The sequence below is a fragment of the Gekko japonicus genome, unplaced genomic scaffold, assembly GCF_001447785.1.
Source record: "Gekko japonicus isolate JY-2015 unplaced genomic scaffold, Gekko_japonicus_V1.1 scaffold380, whole genome shotgun sequence".
Taxonomy (NCBI): Eukaryota; Metazoa; Chordata; class Lepidosauria; order Squamata; family Gekkonidae; genus Gekko; species Gekko japonicus.
In genome coordinates this window covers 492,421-514,187 of record NW_015167543.1, presented here as the reverse complement: position 1 = coordinate 514,187, position 21,767 = coordinate 492,421, and the positions used below count along the sequence as shown (strand labels likewise).

The following is a 21,767-nucleotide window of genomic DNA, read 5'->3' as shown; positions in this document are numbered from 1 at the left end:
CATGTCTGCATCACCAGCTGGGCTTCTCTTGTTCCAATTCTAGGCCATTATGATGCCATGAAAAAACACCTGTTAGAAACCATTTGGTAAAATGTCAACCTATTGAAGAATATTTTAATAAAACGGAGAATCAGAATTAAAGCCTGTGTGTGTGCTAGTATAATTTCCAAACCAATCCAGTTTTCATTTAGGCATACCATATTGTAAGATACAATTGCATGATGGCCAGAATCTATAAGAATTGGCTGATGTTCACTTAATGGAAACGATTTTAAAAGAGTATTTTGTATGTTAGTTTTCCATATCAGGATTTCAGTGATTAGTATACTTTATTGTGGAGGAAACTCCTAACATTACCATTTTCCATGCAGAAAATTGGTGCTGAACAGCTGCTCACACAATAGAAATATTTAACACCATCTCCATACAGCCACCACCATTCTTAAGCATCTCTTTCCAATGCAAATGTGTACACCTAGGATTGTATACCAATAATACCATATACATTTTTGTATTTCAATGATTTCAGAGATTTCTTCTTTATTTCAACAAAACCACATTATATAAAATACTCCCAGTTTAACCTTATCATCTTAAAAAATAGCACATAACCCAGACAGAATTTCATACTTGAAAGCCCCATTGATTTCAATGAGAAGGGGTTAAATGCAAGCCCATGAAATCAGTTGTACTTAGAGTGCTTCATCGTGACTCTAATTTCCAGTCATTGTAGTACTGTTTTCATGTTTTATATCACACTGTTATATAATGTTACTTGCTTGGTTCCTGCAGCTGGCAGGCAGAAGTCATAGGAAGCCACAGTGAGTTTGTGGCTCAGAACCTAATGTGAGATTGTAAACAGCAGACAATTTATACTATAAAAGAAAGAGGGCCTGGTTGTTGAATACATTTTAAAAAATCTTAACAATTTATCCCTTTAACTTGCGTTCAGTTTCTGAAAATGTTTAACAGATGTAAATATTGTGAACTGGATTCCTTCTAAAGATGATGGGTATTACATATTTATATTTGCCTGTTTTTATGAACTCTAAATGTTAAAGTTTAATTTTTAAAACTGATTTTGGTGCTATAATACCTAGTAATCAGCTAGTAAAATTATTTGATACAAAAGCAGTGCTGTAGAAATGTTGGCGATATGTTGGTATACCTTTTATTCTTTCTGCTCCTTTCTATAGCAGCAAAGACAGCAAGCTAGCCATTTACTTCATTGAAACCCTTTGTATGTCTCACATGCTGTTTCTTCCATAAATCTGTAATCCCTGCTGCCGTTCATGTTTGCATTCCTCAACAGCTCACCGATTAGTAATTTACTTCCAGACTTATGCATACCAATTATCAGTAGAAGGTTACAAACAAAGCTAGGCTTTGTACTGCACATAGCTTAATTTAAAATAAAATTGTCATTATAAAGCAAGATTAATCTCAGACAAATCCCCTTGCTTTTTTTTTTTTTACTTTCTCAAATACTTGTTGATCAATTGGTGGGATTTCTTGTTTGCAGAATATTTACTGGCACATTGCTTCTTACTTATATGCCCCAAATTAAAATTCAAAGCCATTCCAGTATTTTAAGCTCTTGTGTGTGCTTGGGGGAGATAGCTAATGATTTTTATGTCCATGGTTCCCAATCCTTTTTATCAAAAAGCAAGCATTCCTCCCCAGGTTCCTCTCTGAGAACCATCTGCCATTCTTGAATCCTGATGTTGAATAATCATGCAATTTACAGATTTTGCAGCAAATTACTCCTATCTTTTACAATCAGATCCTTTCAGTCAACTTGTAAATCTGCCATAATGCCTTGCCAGTGAGTTTTGGTTCAAAATTTTAGGAATTGATGATCTGTGGTTTACAGTAATGAACATCCAGTGGTGTCCTGGCTACTGTTGGTACTGAAAAACATCTTGAAGGTTACATCAGTGAGCTTATAGCATTTTAGGTACTAGTAGTATGTAGTAATAGTAGTAGTAGTAGCTGTGGTGGCTCTAGTGGTTAAGACGCTGAACTGCAGGCTGTGGAAGGTCAGTAGTTCAGCAGTTCGAGACCCGGGTGCCGCATGATGGAGTGAGCTCCCATCTCTAGTTCCAGCTCCTGCCAACCTAGCAGTTTGAAAGAAAGAAATTGCAAGTAGATAAATAGGTACCACTTCGGTGGGAAGGTCACAGCGTTCAGTGTGCCTTGGTGTTTAGTCATGCCGGCCACATGTCTTTGGACAGCGCTGGCTCTTTGGCTTTGAAATGGAGATGAGCACCGCAACTCTAGAGTCGGATTCGACTGGCTTTCGAGCAATGGAACCTTTACCTTTAGTATGTTCATGGAGTAATTTTAAGGCAGTCATTATAAGGCCAAATCAGCAAATGATTTTGTTCAGGTTACACAAACATTAAACATATCTAAAATACTTAGCTTTCCCAAACAAGATCTTAAGGAGTAATTTTTAACCGCCAGAGGCTTAATACATGAGTTAATGATGGTTATTCCATTCCATTCTAAAAGACTTCAGGCATCACCATTTTTCAAGAAACCTGGACTTAAAATTCAATCAGTCTACTGAAATGCCAATCTGAAGTTCATCAGTAGAAACTCTGCTTGTCATTCAGAATTCTAATGGCTTTATAGGATTTGTAAGCAAACAGTTCTATGTTGGCAAGAACCACTCTTTGTCGGTATAGAGTAAGCATTAACATGTTTGTCAATAGTATCTGGATCTGTGTCACATCGGACAACAGTTGCCCTTAGTGCTAGTAATTAGTGTAATTTCAATCGAAGCTTTTCTCCAGTTTTATGGTGGCTTATGGGACTGTAAGGAAGAAGCCTACGAAAAGTATATTGGAAGAAATGGTGAGAAGACTAGTTCTTCTAAGTCAAGTTCTTTCCTCTAAAGTAGGATGCTCAATTTATAGCCTTTTGATTTTTTCAGACACATTCTACATTTATTTTCCACTGGTGAAATCTAAATGAACAGCAACTTAGTAAGAGCCATTTTTTCTCGTTTTGTCACCACTTTCCTGTCAGATTCTGGGCAACAGGTTGCTGCCAACACTTTCTAAAGGAATGGGACTTACTCCCCAATAAGCTCAATGGAGTAGCTTCACAAGAAAAAAATAATATTCCCTTTTTATGACTGTTTTGCCAACTGTGGGCATTTGAGCACTTTTTTTTTACTTTTTAAAGGCTAAATTGATCACATTCTTTATTAATAGGATGAAGGTGATGGACAAACCCCCCCTTTTTTGACTGCTTCAATCAGCAGCTGGTCATCATGATGCTGAAGATTATATCTGCAGTTTTTTTCTCTCTTTCCTGCATGTAGGCATGGATCTCTTCTCTAATTGCACAGAAGAATGTAAAGCATTGGGCCACTCGGATCGGTGTTGGATGCCCTCTTTTGTCCCTTCTGATGGACGCCAGGCTGCGGATTACCGCAGCAATCTTCATGTTCCTGGTATGGACTCTGTTCCAGACACTGAAGTGTTTGAAACACCAGAAGCTCAGCCTGGGGCAGAGAGGTCCTTCTCCACCTTTGGCAAAGAGAAGGCCCTTCACAGCACTCTGGAGAGGAAGGAACTGGATGGACTGCTGTCTAATACACGAGCGCCTTACAAACCACCGTATTTGAGTAAGTACTGTTCAAAAGGCTGCTAGACAGTGTTTCCTTCCTGGAAATAAATCTCCATTCCCACAATGTGCTTGTTAGGAATAGAACAGTGTACCCGAGGCAATAGGGGGGGAAAAACCACTTGAAACCCTTTGGATTGAGAATCATTGAAAAGAGAAATGTTGGTTCCCCCCCCCCTTTTTTCCCTAAATGCCTGTGGCATTTTAAGTTTGTAACTTCTAGGATCAAGTTGAAGATGGATTTGTAAAAAACAAATGTGTAGCTGTTTTTTGGAACTGATACCCTAGTGCATTATTTTGAAGTAAATAATTAGGAAGACAAGTGTTTCTTCATCTTTTTAGGTATTTGTAGTACTTCTTTACTGAGATGTCTACTGCACCAAACAGTTTTGTACCACAGCTGCTCTGTTCCCATTGAAAACTTGGAGCTCATCTTCTGAGTCATGGTTCACTGCCATTTCTACTATCTTTTGTTCCCTTGACCATCTTTCAAGGGAAGAACTTTAATGTTCTGCTCTAATGCTCTCTGAATTCTTCTGATAGTCATCATTATGATATTTGGTGACACAGAGGATAGTGTGTAGGCTTAAGAAAGTTACTTCATTATTAATTTCAGATCTTGTGCCACTTGAAGTCATATTTTTTGGGGGGGCCAAGATACCAAATATACCAATCACCTTCCATCACATTGTGTTTTATTACAAGTCCCAAAGTCTTCCTTTGATTAGAAGTGCTTGTGATATTTCTTATAGTCTGTGTGTCTGGAACTGAGAGAAGCAGTGTTGCATCAGCAAAAGCAAAGCTTTGATTCAGTAAGTGAAATGGCTGCAAATGCTGCAGGAATCCTTCTTAGAGAAAAAGGAAACCTGACTGAAGACAGTGGTATGACAGTGATGTCGCTACAGGAGTCCAGGAGAGTTCTGAAATACATGTTGAATACTGGAGTGCTTCATTGTCTTTTTCTTCAGTTTTGTCTTGGCAGTTGCCCACCAGGAATTCAGTCTATATGTCAGGCATTCAATCTTTACGCCAATTTTACCTCTTAACTGACTATGAACAAGCATAAGTTTCTAATATCAGGTTTGTAAGCTGTATATTTAGTTACTGATGTAAAGCACATAATTTGTTTCAGAACAGTAATATTTCTTGTATATGTTGCCTTTTAATTTGTCTGTAGAGGAGGATAGCTTTTTATTTGTTTTATCTCACTTTGTGATCCATCTAGTCTCATGAATACATTCTTTTACTCTATAGCTACTTTTTAGCTATGTATTTCTACATAATTTTAATCTGGGTGTTTCCATTCCGTGTCTGCTCCCCCCCGCCCCTCGGTATAGATAATATTTCTTTATTGGTGGCTGAACCCAGTAATTATCACTTTTATGATGGCAAGTTCGTGTCTGAATTGGGTTGTTAGAACGGGTGAGTGACTTTTAGTTAGAAAACAAGCCTGTTTCCTGTTAATTTGTCATTTTAACATGATGCATGGCTAGTCAGCTTCATTATATATTTTCTCATGAGCTGTGATCTTTTGCACCTAATCCTATATTAGATGTAAGTCCTATATTGTAAATGAATGCTAAAAAGAATTTGGGGGTGTGGTACCACCCAGTTGGTTTTTGCATTCTATTTGATATTCAAGACTTAATCTGTATTAAATATGAAATTACATGGCTGACTTTTACTTACCTGTAATGATTTTTTTTAAAAAAATGATGTCTAAGATTATACTAAAGTTTCTTTTTGGGGGAGGGGAGAAGAAAGCAGTTGTTTAGAAGGATGGTTTTCTATAGAGCGGAAAAAGTGTTTCCCAGTGAGGAGCCTTATTCTCTGTTCAATTCAAAGGGAAGCAGCAGAGTTTATTCAAGAGGTAACTATAGCAGAACTGCTAAGTAATAGTGACCACAGCATAATTAAGTTTAACATTCTCCAGGGGCAGATTGTACCAAAAACCATTAAGAAAACATTGAGCTCTATAAAGGGAATTAGACAAAAAGCTAATTGAGAAAGCCCTGAAGGGGTGTAATATGCAGAGTAAGCATTCTGCTATCACACCTATAAGCTAGGACACTGGGGTAGAACAGGGAGGCATATTTGCCTCCAGGAATAAAAAGCTACATTTTTATTGAAGCTTTGTTCTTGGTTCAGAAAAAAAGAGATAAAAATGTATGTGTTCAGTATAACAAATACTTAACTCACAAAACACAAGGTTTAGAATTACCACCACCACCACCCAACCCAAAGAGTGGAGCTGTCTGGGACTCACATTGACCCACCTCCAGAAGATTAGAACTACATGAGAATATCTGCATTTGAACTGAAAAATGTGCCCTATTTGTTTTAACAGGCCTTTCCCAGCAGTAAATTGATAGGTGCTTCTGAAAGCTACAGAGGCAAGTGTCAGAAGCAACTTACAGTGCAACCTAAGGGGATTCCTGTTGGTGATAGGGATATAATACCATAATATATACAGGTGTATTGTTTTTTAAAAAGTGCTTATTTAATTGGGCCCCTTTAGTAGCAAAAGCAAGCCTTTAAAACAAACTGCAAGAGTAGGGCAGGGTCCCATTATGCTGAAACGTGTAACTGTAGACAGAACATATGCAGAAGCACAATTTAAAATGAGAAGGCAACATGTATATTCTGCAAGATGCAGACAGTTGGAGGCCAAATATATCCATAACTTCTCAAAGTAAAATGATTGGGGGAATTCTAAGGTGGGCTAATGAAAGTGACAGATAATAGAAAGTAGTCTAGGAGATGATTTCTTTGTGTCTGTAGTCAGCAGCAGAAAACAAAACATTAACAGTTAAATACCATTTTAGGAGTATTTCAAAGGGTTAGGAAAACTGCTAAATGATCTGGTTTACCAGGGTTCAACTCGTGGGATGAAGTAAATTCCAAAGTAGCTAATATGACAGATGCATGCATATTATCAGTTCTTGTCAGGTAATAATTAAGGGGCCATATCTAAGAATGAGAGATCAAGTGACAAAGTGCGGGAACAAACTAACACATTAAATAAAAATAAATTGATAATACCAGATGGTATTCATCCAACAGTTAGCAAAGGAGGTGAAGGGAAAAGTTGACTTATTTCTAACAAAAATAGTTTCAATGCTCTAAGTTTCGTGTTATAAATAAATTAAATTTAGAAAATGTTAGAATAATTTTTAATTTATTTGCATTTATATCCCACCCATCCCGTGGGTGGGCTCAGGGTGGGTAACATCAGAATAAATAGAATTTCAGTTTAAAACAGTAATAATGATTTTAACCTAATGAACATGGCAATTTAGAGAGGTGCTACTAATAAAAAAGAAGCAGTAATTAGAATAGGAATTATAAAACGTTTGAGTAACAGTAGACACGTAATCTTTAGTAATTTTTGTAGTAGTTCTACTATGCATGGAGTAGCCTCCAAAAACAAGAAAAAAACCAATAATAAAATAAAGCAATAACTTTCACAATAAAACTATAAACATAACCGGATCATAAAGGTTCACTCATCACATAATGCACTGCAGAACCTTCAAACCCAACAAGAGACTACCAGAACAGCAGAGGAAACTAAATCAGAGTAATAGTCCTCAACAAAGGTCACCATTGTCTGCTTTGGAATCTACCCAGAAAAAAAGTATCTTATGCTTCTCTTTTGGCAAGCTATTCCCAAGAGCCTGTCTGCTGCACAGAGAATGTTGCTGGTACTAGAGTCCAAGCACCCCTCCTTGAAAGGAGGGTACCTCTAGAAGGAATTGTTGAACAAACCTAACTAGGCCTATCTAGGAAGATATGATTCTTCCATTTTTGTATCTGGTGATGATTGTTTAGACAAAGTATGACTCTGTAGAGGAGTTGTGTATAGCAAGATGTCAAAGCAACATTTCTCTATTGATGATTGATCCTTCCAGATGTAGTTCCAAATTATTGGTTTTCTTTCCCTTGTGAGTGGGAAAGCAGCTGGGGGTGGGAGCTGAGTAGATATACAGAAGAAAGAAAAATGGTTAAACAGCCTCTTCGCCCATAATCCCCCTTGAGCTCTGATGCATTTTCAGAGCTGCTCTTCATTAAGCACACACAAGCAAAGAATCAAGTGACTTAAGTATTTTAGCCCTAGATTGAATGCTGGGTAATTTGGGTCCATTGAATATTAAAAACAGACTAGTGTGGTTCTTTAAAGAAGAAATATTACCTTCCTTGTGTTGGAGCTCTGGGGCTGGGGAATTTTAGTCAATGAGATTAACAGCCTAGGTCCTAAAAATGTTGAAATAACCCATGAATGATCATGTAAACTAGATGCCTTAATGGTTAGCTAAGAAAAATGAAAAGGGAGAGGAATTCTCATAACAGCATTACTACTTAATTTCCCAGGTTGTTGGGTCTTCAGGAAAGGACACCAAAGTATTAATGATAATATATATCATGTCACTGTGACAATCTCCTGAACATCTGCATGGGTGTTGGTAGTGCTATACTGTGTTTGATATGCCCAGATTCTGGTTAGCAAAAGAATAATAATGTATTTAAAATGCATTATTTTCAGGTGATGAAAAGCTATAGGGAAGGTTAGAAAAGAAGGATATTTTATATTCACAGGACTTATGTATGCACTAGGCCTTTTAAGCAGTTCTGCCCTGCCTTCCTTCAACAAGCTAATCACCCCTCTGAAAAGCCACTCCTAAAGGTCGGGAGACCCTCCACACTGGCATCCAGTATAAAATAAAGAACTACAATTGGAAGTAAAAATAGGAAAATCCTGCTGCATAGGTGTTAGCTAGCACTATACCTGTTTTTCGGGGGCAATTTTGTTTCCCCCCCCCAATGTATGCTTGGAAACAACTGCCAATGGAATATTATCCAAATCAAAGTGACTCACAGTATTCAGATTTTACAATCAGTCTGTAACAGCATGGTTGGACATAGAAATTCTTACATACAAAAAAATCAAATATCAACTAAAACTTTTGAAAACATAAGGAAGGACTGCTAAGGTTTGCAAGAAAAATTGTGCTCTGCTAGTGCAAAAGAGACTAATTATACTGTTGGCCACATTGACACCATGGCCCATTACGGACTCACATCTTACTGCAGATTTTCTGAGCAGTAAGCCTTTAATCTTGACTTCAGATTCTGTGCTCTCCTTACACACCATTCTTTTTTGTCTGGTGTATTTATTTTGCATCTACAATTAAAAAACACACACTTTTCTAAATTGGGGTGGAACAACACTTGTGACATATGGGGGGTGGTATCCAGTTTTTTTTTAATTACACAAATGCCCTATTGCAGCTGCACAGTAGCATCCAGCAAGTACCTTCCATTTAAACCCTTACAGTTGAGGTATTACACATGCATGTTAGTTGGTTGAATGAAACAAAGGAATGCAGGCAAAGGGGGAAAACCCACTGTTGAAATTGACCAGTTTTTTTTCTGAAACAGCAGCTAGAAGCCACATTTTCCATGTTGCCGAGCTCTAGGGAATTCTCTTCTGTGTTATTGGCCACTGTGAAAAATGGGAGTCATATGTTCTCATAATATGGGGGAACATGTTGAGTGTACAGATTGCACAGCAGGACCCACTGACACTGGCATTGCAAGCTGTGATCGTTAGCAACGTGTGGGCACATGCACACCTGTGAAAAGTTGGCTGCAACTCCACCGTGCTTTGTACAGGGCTGAAATCTGTCTGGAGAAGGAGTCCTCTGGCAGAAACTCTGGAGATCTTTTTTAGGCTTGTGCCACTAAATTGAAAAAAAAATGAGGTATTTTTGCTGATGCTTTAGCGCAGCTGCATAGTAACACGAATTTCCTGCCATTCCTTGCAAATTTGAGTGGTTTTCTCTTTATGATTCTCTAATTGGTTCCTGTATGCTAGTTGTGATCTTTTTTTTTTTGAGTCTGTCCTGTGTGGATTGCACCTGTCCTTCAAACGGATAGATCCCAAGTGATTCTTAAGTTCGGCAGTTTGCAGAAGGTCCATGTGGCTTAGCTGCCATTTTAATGTTAGGCTTCCAGAGACTGCCAAAATGGTTCCTACCCTAAAAAACTTCATTGACTAAAGCATTAAAGGGAAAAATGTTTTCAAATATGTAGGCTTCCAATCTCTCTCTACATCTCATGTCAATTTATTTCCATGCTGACGATCTCTCCCCCCCCCTTATTTTGTTTGCATGCAGCACTGAAATCCTTTTATTTTGCACTGGGGAAGCTGCCATTTGCCTCCTCTCTGATCCCCCTTTCAAGTCAATACCAGCAGGGAACTAAATCTCACACAACTCCTTTTAAACTTTCCTTGTCATTTTTTTTAAATTCCACAATATGAGACTAGCAATAGTCTCATATTGCTAGACTCATGTTGCTTGTCAAAAAATAAATAAATACAATTTTAAAATGAGGGGGAAATGGAGCTTGTACACCAATGAAGGGGGGAGGATGGCAGAAGGGGCAGAGTGGGTGGAATGACCTCGATGTAGGCAGGGGAGTGATCTTTGAGGGGCAGCAAAAAGGCAGAGGGGAAATCCAAAGGAATCTGTATGCATTTGAATTACATTCAGCTTGGAAGCAAAAGAAGGGAAAAATCAGCACAAAAGCAGTCTCATAAAACTCAGGGAAACAGCGACCCGAAAACAAACTGAGTGCTGAAGGGAGGAAAATCAATGCTGAACAATAAAGATAATGCAATGGACATGCACGGTGAAAGTGAGGGAAAACACCCATGCATAATAGGTTCATGTAAATTGTCTAAATCTATGTTATACCAAAAAAGGACTTTTTTTTTAACTGGGTAAAATGACAAATTGATTTACTAGTTTTGTATATTTAATGGCAGGCAGTGAGTTATTGCAGAAGTTGGTTATTCATCTGTTAAAGTTTGTTTTTCCATCTTGCATTTATCTTTTTCTTAGAAAGCTAGGGCTCCTTGGTGGGGGGTATTTGCTCTTAGGTAAGAGAACCAACACAGTGCTTCTTAAAATGACGGCTAGAAAAGAAATTAGTCTGCCTGGAAGGTCAGTGTTTAGAAAATGAAAATTACTGAAACATCATCGACCTTCCTCTTAGGAGATTACTAACATTCAACAACAGCATCAGCTGCTATATTTCAAACAATAGAGAGTACTACTGGCAGAAGAATAAATCAATAAATTGTTAGCCGTAGTAAAGCTGATAATATGAGCATCATCATTTTTATTATACATTAGTCATATGTGGACTGACGTTCTCAACTTTGCTTAGCTTTATTCTTAACCAAGAACAGCATGAAGGAAATAGTCCCAATTTTTTTTCCCTTTAATGTCATGTGCTTTTTGAAACAGCAGTTGGTACAAGAATTGCCCAGATCTCTTTCTGTTATAAAGGTGCTAGAAACAACTTGTTTGCCTCCTTCAATAAAGGAGGTTAATGATATAGAGTTACTGATTTCTACTTGCATAGTATCTTTAACCTGTAAAAGCTATATATCTCTTTCAAAAATGGTGCACAAAATAAAGGGAATGTTGTCCCACCGAAGAAAGGCAGCCACTCACTTCCTCAAAGAAATATTGCAGATGCTAACAACTTGGTGCTAAGAGCTTGGCATGGCATAAAAGAGTTTGTGTAAGAATAGCTTGAATTTGACTTCAGTGTTAGGATACTACAGAATTATACTACTATGTTGTGAGAATTTTAGTTTTATAGTTTATGGAAAGACAGCATTGGAACATGGACAATATTTCAGGGTATTTCTAAGACAAGCTAAGGAGAAAAATAGCATTTACTCAAGGTATTTCAACAAATAGAGGATACAAAGCAGTTAGCAATTTGGGAAGAACTTGGTGTATGTTAATAAGGTGTGCATTTATTGATGCATTTAAGTTTTACAGTTGTTGATTAATTTTCTGTCTGAATGCCAAGTATCTGTTGTCTGCGGGGAACATCTTTTGGAGAGATGGAATTTACTCCCTTATTTTTTAGCACACATGTATAGTTACCCATTGCACTTCTGAGTGCTTCATTTCTGGATCTGCACATTGAAGAGGAATTTAAATATTCTTTGCTAATTTATATTGCAACAATATTTTTCTTAGTATTCTATTTTAACTAAATTATTTTTTTCTTTTGCCTGATCAATAATATCCTAAGTTCCCTGGTTCCAAAACATCAGTTTTGACTCAAGAAGACTTCATTTCAAGTGCCTTCTTACTCATAAGAAGAAACCAGATGAACAGAAAATTAAATCAGGACTCTGAATCCCCCACTTTGGGCACATCAGCTACTGTGTATGCAATGTCACAGACTACTGGGAGGGGGAAAAAGATCAAATATCACTACACATGATTTCTGTCCTGGGGATTCCTTGCAAATTGTATCTCTCACATTCAATTATTTGGTTGTTCTAAATCCAAATACATGCTTCCCTACATGATTTTTTACAGCTGGGTTTCTTGGGGATGTATACCAAAGAAAGTGGTTGAGCAACTCAATAGCTTAGCCCCTCCAAAAGTCATATTAATTTTGATTAAGACTATTGTGTATACTCGTTCAGTAGAAAAAGAGCATTAACAAGAAGTCATTTGAGGCAAAAAAAAATTAAAGGGATGTTCTCATATGAGGTGAATGCAAACTGAAAAATGTGTAAGTTTTCATGTGAGCATAACCTTCATTTTACTGTTTTACTACAAGTGTAATTTTTAAAAACAAATGTAAGAAAAATGGGAGAATAAAGCCCTCATGGAGATCTGAACAGGAGGCAAGGGTAATGCAATGTGATGGATAGTAGGCCCTAATGAAAGGTGAAAACTTACATTATTTCATATCCTTTTTGCTTGCTCATGTACTCTGAGCTACTTATTTTCTTCTGGGTTTTCAAACTAATTGTCCCAATATAGAAGTGGTAAGTGTGGTTTGTTCTTGTTGTGCAAACTATAACTTGTTCCCAGTTTGCAGTCCTTATTTCCTGGGAAAGCACAAACCATAACTTGCTAATTTAGGTGTGACAGTTAACTGATTTATTGCGAACCAAGAAGTAATTAATTTGCTCATATCGTGTACAATGAGAAGATAAGAAGCTGAAGGGTTCTATGAGTAAGCCACAAGGATCTTCTAGGATCATTCTTGTGGCACCTAATTACAGTCTGATGCTTAAACTGGCTGTTTTGGTGTGCTTTTAGGGCATATGTTAGATTAGTTAGTGCCAAAAGGAAACCGGGCCACCAAAGAGCACAGTGGCTAGACACCATAAAAGCCAACGCCAGCCTGAGCATGGAGTGACTCAAAGAAACAGTACAAGATCAGAAAATGTGGAAAACCTCTAGGTGGGCCTGGAGATCTCCTGGAATTGCAACCTATCTCCAAACTACAGAGATCAGCTCCCCTGGAGAAAACGGCTGCTTTGGAGGGAAGACTCCATTAGACCTACTAACATCCCTCCCAAATCTCCCAAGGATTTCACAATCCAGATTTGGTGACCCTTCATAAAGTAATAGCACCATGATAACATGATAATGCCTGCCAAGATATTATATTCCTACACATACTGCTGTATGTATCACTGGGGAAGGTAAGGCAATAACAAGCTGGACCTGAAAAAAGGTAGAGCAAGAAGGTAAAGCTGGGGATTATAGCTTCCACGATCCAGACATATGGGATATTAGCCTGAAGCTGTGGCTCTCTGTCTGGAACCTGTTTGGTTCAGTTGCCAGTAGTCTCAAAGGATGGAGCAGTAATGAAGGGAATGAAAATTGGCCTGTATTGGGTCACTGTGAATGAACATATTTTTAGCTGAGAATACCACTATTATACTAGGTCTTCATCAGCTGGAATAGTAATGCAGAGAATCTTTTGCATCTAAATATATCTTGATTAATTACTGTGTGGTCCCAATTCTAGTGTGGGAACAGGCAAAGGGGGGCGGGTTGTTTCCCTGAGCCTGCCTTTGTTTCCTGTCAGTGTAATGAACTAGTGTAAAGTTATGCCTGATCCTGCCCCTTCTCCTTTGACTTTCCATCTTTGTATTTTTTTTTTAAATTTGTTTTATGGGTCTTATGTGACTGACAAAGAAGAGTTTACCATGATTACCATGTATGGGTGGGGGTTAGACAGAAAGACCAACAAAATAGGGGTTTGATGGCTCTGCATTCAAACTTTTATCTTCACTACTACTTTATAAGAAAGTAGTTATAATTAACATGACTTATATTTAGAATATCTTTGCTTGCACTGTCTGGTTGGTATCTTGCTCTTGATGCATAGCAAGGCAATAATTGCACCAGTAATATGCAAGTCATAATATATTGTATCATTTTGTCGTGTGCTTTAGTGTTGTTGAAAATGGTGTCTGATTAAACAATGTTAAATTTTCATGTCCTTTTCTGAACTTGCTGTGTAAAAGTATGTACTCTTTAACATCAATCCATAACTGCAAGTGTATGATTTCTGCTTCCCTACTCAAAATGGGGTATTTTGTAAATTTAGTAAATTTTTACTGATTGGCAGTAAAGTTCAGTTATCTTGCGGTTATCTTGCTTTACCTTACCCTACAGCACTTGCAGGGGCAGCCAGTCAGCTCTTTGGATGTCTCCTCTTCTGTGTTCGTTAAAAAAAAAAAAAAAACTTGGAAGAAGTAGCATGTGTAGGAGTGGCAGCTCCATCAGGAAAATTCTGCCTCCATTTGGAGTGCTTTTGGCTCTAGAAGCTTCACAGCATGAGAGAAGATAGGGAAAACCTGGAAATCTGGTAGATAGTCTCCTTGGATACTGTCAAGAACATGTATGTGGCTGTGTTAGGCTGTAATAGTACTTGGCCAGATTAAATGACCACATCTCACAACAAATAAAATTGCTTGTATCCAAATTCCACTGACATCAAAAGAAAACTGCTTCCAAATCATCTGTGCTCAGTTTAGGAGCATCCAAATAAATCATATAGAAATAAAGAGCTGATTCACATGTTACTTCTTAATGAGAAAACACATAATAAAGCTCCCCTCTACCTGCTGTTGTCTTTGGTGATGAGTCAAGCTCTTCCTATCAGCATTTGCTCTCCTCCACTGTCGCCACACCATCAGCAGCTACATGTAACTGTTTTGGATAGAGCACTTTGTTGTGCTGGCTGTGTTCTGTCTAGTGACAGTTGATCTTCCCTGGATAATTGAAAGGAAAGTAGTTGCCCATTTCTTCAGGGCAGAGTACCTGCCACCAGCCAGGGAGAACAAAAAACTGGTGCAGTTAAACACGGCTATCTGAAACAGCTTGGTGGTGCTGCTGCCAAGGATAGATAGAGGTTCCTTTTGTGCCAGGAGTGCAGGGCAAGGCAAGGGAAAAATAAATGCTGAAAAATCATATTTTCAGCTGACACCTATACTACCCATTATGGAAAGGCTTCTACTATATTTTTGGGATGTTGAGGCACATATTCTCTCAGATAAGTTGGTAGCAGAAATTGAATATTTGAATATATTTCAATGGGGGAAAATAACAGAAATATAAATTCCTTTTTCTGTTGCACACAGATGCATTTCTAACACAATAATATAAGCCAGCTGTTCTGATATTCCACTTGGAATCTATAGAATCTGAATTCCAGGACCAAGGCTTTTTGATTAACCTCCTTGTTAGGTTTGTCATTGCGTTTCCAAAATATGCCCCCCCAAAGGTTAGTTTAGTAATACTCATACTACAAAATGAAAATGTTTATCTCTACAATGGTGGTTTCCACCCTTTCCCACACTTTCCTGGCTACTGTCCCATTGGTTCTATAAACCACCCCTAAGTGCTCCCTACCCTATATTTAGGATACCAGTCTGCACCACTCACTAAGATAATAACAATGAAATTAAAAACACCAACAATTAATTGTACATTAATCAAAATCCAATTAAAGTGTTTTAGTTTAAATTATTCAACCAATTGATGAACTAGATCCAGTGATACCAGCTTTTCAAAGTCTGATAGACATTTAGCAAGAATCTTAAATACCACATTTAGAAGAAGAGAAGAAGAAGAAGAGATTGGATTTATACCCTGCCCTTCACTACCGAAGGGAGTCTCAGAGCGGCTTACAAACTCCTTTCCCTTTCCCTCCCCACAACAGACACCCTGTGAGGTAGGTGGGGCTGAGAGAGCTCTGACAGAAACTGCTCTTTTTCGAGAACAGCTCTTATCAGAACTATGGCTTGCCCAAGGTCATCCAGCCAGGTGCAAGTGGAGGAGTGGGGAATCAAACCCGGTTCTCCCAGATTAGAGTCCACGCACTTAACCACTACACCAAACTAGTAAGTACTCCACTGTTCAGTGAATTCTTAATGCAGTGGGTGGACGATGAAGTGATACTAGTTTCCCAAAGTCACTTATCTAAAATCTTAAATCACCACATTTAGTAATTTGGAGTTGATTCCTTTGCTTGGGGAGAAACTGGATGACCATAGTAAAATCATATTCCACCAAACGTAATGTTGGAAGTGCAATAAGTTGCTTTTTAATCACTGTCCATAGTGGAGGATAGCGATCAGAAATGTCTTTCTCTAACCAAAACTCTTGGTACAATGTCTTCAATTTTGGCTTCAGCTCATTGTCATTTTGTCACTCAGCCAGTTCTTCCTTCACTACCCTAGCTTTCTCAGTATCTGAAAATGGATTTTCCACCCAATCTGGAATTTCTATTGAAAGAAGATCCTCAGATTGCACAGAAATCTTTTCATGCAGCATATCCAAATGGTCACAAAACACAGATCATCATCTTATTCCCAGCTTTCTCTTCTCAGGCAGGTTAATTATCAATACATTTTAGTTATATCTATTAAAATATTGAAGATCTCAGCTTCAACAAAGGACATATTAATCTCTACAAACAAAATCAGCTACTAAAAATGCATGCTAATGTACGTATATGGTAAATATACAGTAAATTTAGTATTTCCATTTTGTTGTTGTTGTTCAGTCGCACATTCAAGTCCAAATCTTTGCAAACCCATGGACCACATCACGCCAGGCCCTCCTGTCTTCCGACATATTTATATTAAGTTCAAAAAAGGGGGGAAAGTTACATTGACTTTTTAAAGCTATAGATTCCCAGAAAAACTAACTTAACAGGCATGAGTGTGTGACATTTATGCCCACAAAAATAAATATATGCTGTGATTTAACCTTGTAGTTAGAGCATGAATATATAGCAAAGCATATTGCATGAATAATATTTTTACACATTCTTATTAACAAAAACATAAGGGTGAACAAAATTTGCAGTATATATTTATATACATCTACTTACCAAACATGCACAAACCTTTGCCTACCACAGATGTGTGGTAACTAATAAAGAAAATCAATATTACCAGTAATCTTGTGACAACTCAGTATTGTAAATACAAAAAAATGTAACCAAGGAAATAACGTTGTAAGTTATAAGAGCAGAGGGTTGCCAGCTCTGGGTTAGGAAACACCTGGAGATTTGGGGAAGGGAGCCTGAGGAGGGCAGGGTTTAGGCATAATGCCATAGAGTCCAACTTCCAGAGTGGCCATTTTCTCCAGGTGAACTGATCTCTGACACCTGGAGATCAGTTGTAATAGCAGGAGGTTTGCAACCCTATAAGAGCAGTGAAACTTTAAAGATAAGAACATAAGAGAAGCCAATGTGGGATCAGGCCAATGGCCCATCCAGTCCAACACTCTGTCACACAGTGGCCATAAATACCAGGTGCCATCAGGAGGTCCAGCAGTGGGGCCAGGACACTAGAAGCCCTCCCACTGTTGCTCCCCCCCCATCTATACCTTGTGGCTAATAGTCACTGATGGATTTCTGCTCCATATGCTTATCTAATTCCCTCTTGAAGCTGTCCATGCTTGTAGCCGCCGCCACCTCCTGTGGCAGTGAATTCCATGTGTTAATCACTCTTTGGGTGAAGAAGTACTTCCTTTTATCTATACTAACCCGACTGCTCAGCAATTTCATTCAATGCCTACGAGTTCTTGTATTGTGAGAAAGGGAGAAAAGTACTTCTTTCTCAACTTGCTCTATCCCATGCATAAAATTATAAACCTCGATCATGTCACCCCCTCAGTCATCGTTTCTCCAAGCTAAAGAGCCCCAAGCATTTTATCCTTCCTTCATAGGGAAAGTATTCCAACCCTTTTACCATTCTAGTTGCCCTTTTCTGCACTTTTTCCAAAGCTATAATATCCTTTTTGAGGTGTGGTGACCAGAACTGTACACAGTACTCCAAATGAGGTCACACCATTGATTTATACAAGTAAGATGAAGCAAGTAAAGTGTTTCACTCTAGGCTCTAGCCTGATCAATCATAAATACGTGAACAATGCGGTCGAAGGGGCTCCAGCTCCTCCCACTGCCCCCTTGCCTCTTAGCACCTCCTAAGTAATTCCACCCCTCCCCGGGGACGGTATCACCCCCTTTGAGAGCCATTGCTCTACAATGATAATCAGTTCTTTGAGGGATAACAAATAAAGATAATCCTACATAATCCAGAATTGAAAATTCTAGTGAAAGTTCCCGAAATCAAATTTAAAAGGGACAGTTTAAAGTCAGTCTTATATGGTGACATTAAAATATTTTTACCTAAGACAGGAAACTTTTGATGGCTAAACAAAAAGGATACCTTTTAATCAAGCCCTTTAAATTCTCCTGGGATGTGGGAAAAGCTTTAGCATCACTAATAAGACCCATACCATCTCTGATGGCAGTGTGTCCATATATTATAACTGAACCAATAATACATTTTGCAAAAACCACGAGAGATCTTCTGGTAACAAATCTGAGAACACTTTATCACAGTTTTACTGCAATCAGCCAGGTACGTTTCCCAGATTGACCAGGGCTTGGCCTGTCATTAACCAGGGTATCATTTCTGAGCTTGCTTCAACCAACCAGCCTCTCAGATGAGGCATTCCCTGTTACTTGTGTTTCTTGCAATCGCCTATTTCATACAGTCATCCATTTTGTAGAGTTTATCTTTGTGCAACTGCAAATGAGGCAAATGTCTGGCTACCATTTGCATGTGACTCATCAAGGATCTTTGGCTCATCATTTCTTAATTTAGTACAAAATGTGCTACCACAATAGATGGCTGAAGGAAGGCAGTTGTAGACATTTTAAGTCTGTCTTCCATATATTTCTTTCTTCATTTTTCACTGTAATAAAAAGAATCTAATTCTTCAGGTTTGCATAGGATTGCTAACTCTGAATTGGGAAACTCCTGGAGATTTGGGGGATGGACCTAGTGGAAAGTGGTGGGTTTTTTTTTGGGGGGGGGAGCTCAGCAGGGAGGTGATGCCATAGAGGCCACTCTCCAAGGCAGCCATCTTTCTCCAGGAGGACTGATTTCTGTAGTCTGGAGATCAGCTGTATTTCCAGATCTCCAGGCCCCACCTGGAGGATGGCAACCCTAGTTTATCATCACTTGCCTTGCCCTCCCCCCTTTTGTCGTTCAACTCTATTGATGATAAATATTTAGTTTAGTCATACCTGTGTGGAATGTGCAAATATGCAATAACATCATGTTGGCCCAATTGAAATAAAAGTCATGGTGTGAGTTTTCCTTTCTTGTTAAATAAAACAAGGGCTCAGAAATGCAGCTCACAGACACAAAGGATGCTAATTGTTGTTATGATGGCCTAGTGTCATTGATGAAGAGGATAACAAAGTGGCCTATTTCAAGCATAATATGACTCATCAGTGACTTGCCATTGCAGTGAAGAGTATGCTAATCACATATTTAAACAATACAGGCTTTGAGAGGATTGCAAATCTTTCACAGAATGCAATTAAGTACTCTATAATCTTGATAAATTGGAAGGACGGGCTGAAATTTGATAGGATAGTACTTCAAAACAAAATATAATTGCTTTGCTTCTGAACACAAAATAAAAGACCTAAGAGGGTAAAGAAAATGTTGGGGGTGGGAATGGCTGAGGAGACAGTATGATGAATACATATTGGCTCAATATCTGACCACTATAGTAAAGAAGAGTGAACTAGACTGATAACCGCACTGTGATGTTAAATAAACTTGTGGACACAGTCTGGCATGGTGTAGCCTTTGTATTTCAGAGCATTGGACTAATAGCTGGACTTCATGTCAGGGGGGAAAATTGTGATTTTCATAGAATACAGGTAGAGGATTGTATGTTTCAGTGCATTTTAAAAAAAAATACTTCCAGCATCTAGAAAACTACCAAAAGGTATCTGTCTCCTTGATAGGCTAACTTTGCATAGGCAGAAAGTTTCAACATTGCATCCATTTACACAAGACATCTCTTGCCTAAAGTGTTATAGGTCTAGGAATGCTGTCCATTTTTGTTTATTTCTGAATATGTAGACCCTCCCTTCAGTGCTCCCTCTAAGCTGTGGAGTCTTCTGAGCAAAATTCTCCTTTGTGAGCTACTGGCATTAAAGTTGTGAGCAAGCGATTTGGCTATTGCAAAGAATTAGTTTGCTCTGGAGCCATCCTTCCTGAGCTAACACAAAAATGTATGAGCTGGATGCTAAAAACTATGAGCTAGCTCACACTAACTCAGCTTAGAGGGAACACTGCTTCCTTATTTCCCCCCATTTTAAGGTGGGAAAATCAGGTGAGAGAATGGATACAACCCAGTACTTATATTTCTCAGATTAAGGGCTCATGGGTAGCCAGTAGGAAGAGCAGTTTTGCCCATATAATTGTAAACCGTGAGCCTGAGTATTAATTAACCCAAAGTATGGGTTGCAGCTCTAGGATCTGAGCTTACAAGTGCCTAATTAATCCAGGTCCAGTTATCTGCACTGGAGATAAAGTGGCATGAGAAGAGAGGATATGGAGGAATCGGGGGAAGCATTTAGACACTCTGCGAGGAGGTAAAATTGCGCAGCTGGGATTGCAAGAGGTGAATAGATGAGAGATGTAGTGAAGGAGATAATATGCCATGAGTAAGGTGTGTGAACCCTTGGGTCTTTAGACAGGGATAAAGCGGGCAGAAGATCTAGCAAGACGAAGGCTGTGCTTTTATCACATTATATAAACACTGCATTATGCATTTAGTTAACCACAATCACACTTCTGGAAAAAATATTCCTTAATAATTTTCTCTTCGTCAGCTATTTCAATCATGTGTTTCTGTGAGAACTGTTAATATAGCTTTAAAAGAAGCTACTTCCAGTAGGTGTAAAACTGAGTCCTTATTACTCCCAAGAATTGAAAATAAATCTTTGGATAAACTGTTAAATTCTTTGAACATATAGAATAGTTGTTACAGGACAATTAAACATTGTGGGCAACATTTCAGTAATTATGTGCAGTACTGATGAAGTAAAAGGTAAAGGTTTCTCTAGCTTGAAAGCCAGTCGAGCGGTGCTCATCTCCGTTTCCAAGCTGAAGAGCCAGTGCTGTCCGAAGACTTCTCTGTGGTCATGTGGCCGGCATGACTAAATGCTGAGGCACGCGGTACCTATTTATCTACTTGCAGTTTCTTGCTTTTGAACTGTTAGGTTGACAGGAGCTGGGGCCAGAGATGGGAGCTCACTCCATCATGCGGCACTGGGGTCTCAAACTGCCAAACTACAGACCTCCCAGTCTGCAGCTCAGCCTCTTAATCTCTGAGCCACCGCAGTGCAGTACTGTCACTACTGTACAAATAATTACTTTAAAACTCTGCATTTATCGCAGTATGAAATGTGGGCATTGCATAGAATATTTACTTGTCTACATTTGATTGTTATTTCTGTTTCTGAAGATTCCTGATCATTAACATTTAGGAACATTTCTTGTTCTTGGCCATGGAAAATGTTTGAATGAACCTAAGGGTTTTATGTTACTTTAGGGAAATGATTCAGTGTTGATGAATATTAAAAATGCTTGCTTGCCTAGGAATCTGAACAGACAGTATATTGGGGGATATATGACTGAGTCTTCCCAGCATTTTAAAAATGTAAGTTGTTTTTTGCATTGAGGTGGATAGTTGAACAGGGACAAAGAGAGTTTGAAAGAAGTTGCTCATATCCCCCCCCCCCATGAATAGCACTGAAACCACCGCAAAGAGTAAATAATTAGTGCCTCCAGATGAAGATTCAGCTCCCTTAAATGACAATCCACAATTTCATTCTCATCTAGTTTGACCTGATATCTGTCTTTGGGGCAGAAGGCAAGTTGGATATATTTGGAATCTCTA

The 21,767-nt window shown here is 38.5% G+C and overlaps 1 protein-coding gene across 1 annotated transcript in view; it reads left to right on the top strand.

Annotated features, from left to right (window-relative positions):
* Nucleotides 1–21,767, top strand: part of LOC107112475 (protocadherin-10-like) — a 49,965-nt gene that overhangs the window by 11,508 nt on the left and 16,690 nt on the right. Inside the window, 1 exon segment of the mRNA XM_015413620.1 lies at nt 3,332–3,637. Within this exon segment, the coding sequence (XP_015269106.1) occupies nt 3,332–3,637 (306 nt within the window).